The sequence below is a fragment of the Penaeus chinensis genome, chromosome 37, assembly GCF_019202785.1.
Source record: "Penaeus chinensis breed Huanghai No. 1 chromosome 37, ASM1920278v2, whole genome shotgun sequence".
In the NCBI taxonomy this organism is placed as follows: Eukaryota; Metazoa; Arthropoda; class Malacostraca; order Decapoda; family Penaeidae; genus Penaeus; species Penaeus chinensis.
Window position 1 is genome coordinate 8,807,107 of NC_061855.1, and position 2,500 is coordinate 8,809,606.

The 2,500-nt window shown below is 39.8% G+C and overlaps 1 protein-coding gene across 4 annotated transcripts in view; it reads left to right on the forward strand.

Moving 5' to 3' along the window:
• Nucleotides 1–2,267, forward strand: part of LOC125045517 (facilitated trehalose transporter Tret1-like) — a 6,316-nt gene extending 4,049 nt beyond the window's left edge. For all 4 annotated transcript variants that reach the window (XM_047642816.1, XM_047642815.1, XM_047642817.1 and 1 more), the window contains exons 5-6: nucleotides 163–309; nucleotides 1,334–2,267. In XM_047642816.1, the coding sequence (XP_047498772.1) occupies nucleotides 163–309; nucleotides 1,334–2,080 (894 nt within the window). In that variant the 3' untranslated portion in view covers nucleotides 2,081–2,267. The remainder of the gene's footprint in view (nucleotides 1–162; nucleotides 310–1,333) is intronic.
• Nucleotides 2,268–2,500: the final 233 nt, after the last annotated feature.

A 2,500-nucleotide genomic window follows, 5' to 3' on the forward strand; every position in this document is an offset into this window, starting at 1 on the left:
TATTCAGCCAGAGAACAAAACCAGTTGATAAAGAGGTCACGACTCCCAGCATCGTCAGAAATGTTGTTGTTAATAAAAGCGTCTCTAGTACCAACGCCGTTAGAACTTTTGATATTTGTAATAGCATTTCGGGGCGTCTGATCTCTCCTTCCCGCCCCACAGTCTCCGTATTGGCTTGTGAGGAAGAAGAGAATTGACGAAGCTGAGAGGTCCTTGAGAGCTCTGTTGGGCCGCAGCGTTGACGTCACGAAGGAACTGGACGCCATCAGGAGCACCACGACCTTCAAGCAGTCCAAGTTCAAGAACCAGGTAATGATAGTTCAGTTTCTTGTAATCTTTTATGCTTCTTTTTCCTTGAATATGTTGTTATTCTGTTGTTTCTCTACTTCTCTTTCTCATTTGGTTTCTTGTGCCTTTCCTTCATTTTCTTCCCAGAATAACAATACTTCTCCTTTTTACACGGATTTTTTTAATTTGGTGTAAAAACACTTAAAATTATTTGTTTTGCCGACCTTAAAAGTTCAGCTCATTAAACTTATATCTTGTTACTTGTCTTGGAGGGGAGACCGTGTATCACACCGATGATTTCTACCTAGCAACTATTATGAAGAATAATCTCATTTTGCTTGGAAATCGAAAGTCCAAAGTCCACAGCATCATGATAGAATAATAAAGTCTTTGTTGATGAAAAAGGTTACAGAAACCCTACGTCTTTGTAGAAATATATTAACAAAATTTGAAGTACTAAAATTCACACGCTCTGTTTTACAAAGTTATATATTTTCCATTTTTTCTTACTTAAAAAAAAAAATATATATATTTCTGTGTTGGCCCGTATATTAAAATAGTTTTTCCCTCTTTCTGAAGTTATAGTTAGATTATCTAATCCTATTTTTTTCACCCTAAATGCATAAGTGTCTCCACACAATTTTTTTTATTAATTTTCATTATTTGCTTTACATTTGCGTAAAAGTTCTCAGTAACCTCATAAAAAGGGTAGAACAAATAAAACAGGAAAGATATCATGTTAAAAGTACACAACGAAAATGTCACAGGTAAACACTAGAACAGTAAATCTACTTAGTCAATATTTCTTCATGTTTTTTTTACATATATTACATATATGTTCTGTGATCTTGTTAACTCACAAGAACACACATAGCAAATGAAGGCCTCCATTGCGGAGAATTTTACGCCGTAATATATTATGATACTAAAACCATCTGTGGGAAAGAACAGAAAGATACTCCAAAGGCGCTATTTTGCCTGTCATTCATTTTCAGATGATTCTAAAATCTTTGCCACCGAAAAGTTACAATGCCATCTTTTTCAGGTGAAAGAGCTTCGTGAGCGACGCAACGCCATCCCTGTAATATTGATGTTGAGTGTGTTCGTCCTGAGAGAACTTGGCGGAAAAGGGCCGGTGTTCAACTACACAGTTTACATGTTCCGCAATGCGGGCGTGCAGCTCGATGCCTTCTACTGCACAGTATTCGTTGGTGTTGCTCGCCTTGCAAGCACGTGCGTGTCTGCTTGCACTCTAGACCTAGTGGGTCGCAAGCCCCTCCTCGTGGGCACAGCAGTGATCTGCGCAGTGTCGGAGGGCGTCGCCGGAGCCTTCCTCTTCCTGGAGGTGGAGGGGGCCGACTGGGTGCCTCTAGTGTCTGTGATTGTCTTCGTGATCGGCTATGGGGTCGGTCTGGGACCCATTCCGTGGATCTACCTTGGCGAACTGTTGCCAACACCCGTGAGATCTCTCGCGGCTGCATTGATTACCTTTAGTTATTCCATAACATATTTTGGAGTAAGCTATTTGTTCCTTAGAGTCATATCATCATTAGGTCTCGGGCCGACGATGATGGTGTTTGCGGCCGCGAATCTGATCATCGCCTTCCTTGTGCTGTGCTTCATTCCCGAGACCAAAGGCCGAACTCTGCAGGACATGGAGACCGCCTTCGCATCGAAGATTAAAAGCCAGGACATATCCGTGACTTTTGAAGAAAAGGCCTCGCCAGCCAAAGAAAAGGTTCAGATGGACGACTCCCGATACGATAACACGAAAGGGGTGTCATCAGTCTGACCTCGAAACTGCACCTTAAGTACAAGTTTTCCATGAAATCTCATATACCTGATGTAGTCCAGGGAGAAACTACAAGGTAAAATGAGTATTGTTAGCTCAATATAGAATGGTATATTTAATGTTGTAATATGTATACAAAGTTATATTCTCTTATATGCTGATGACTAATATTTATGCATCATTCTACTGCATAATGTTTTATTTATTAATACCTTATTGGGTTTCATATCTCTGGGAACACTCGGTCAAAATATTTTCATGATATTCAATTTGCAGTCTTGAATTTTATCTGTTATCTATAAAAGATGTTGGAACAGCATACACTTAGCATGCAATGACTAGAAAACAGGCGAATTAATCACAAGCACACATACATGCATGAACACACACACATACGTGCAAACAATATATATACATATA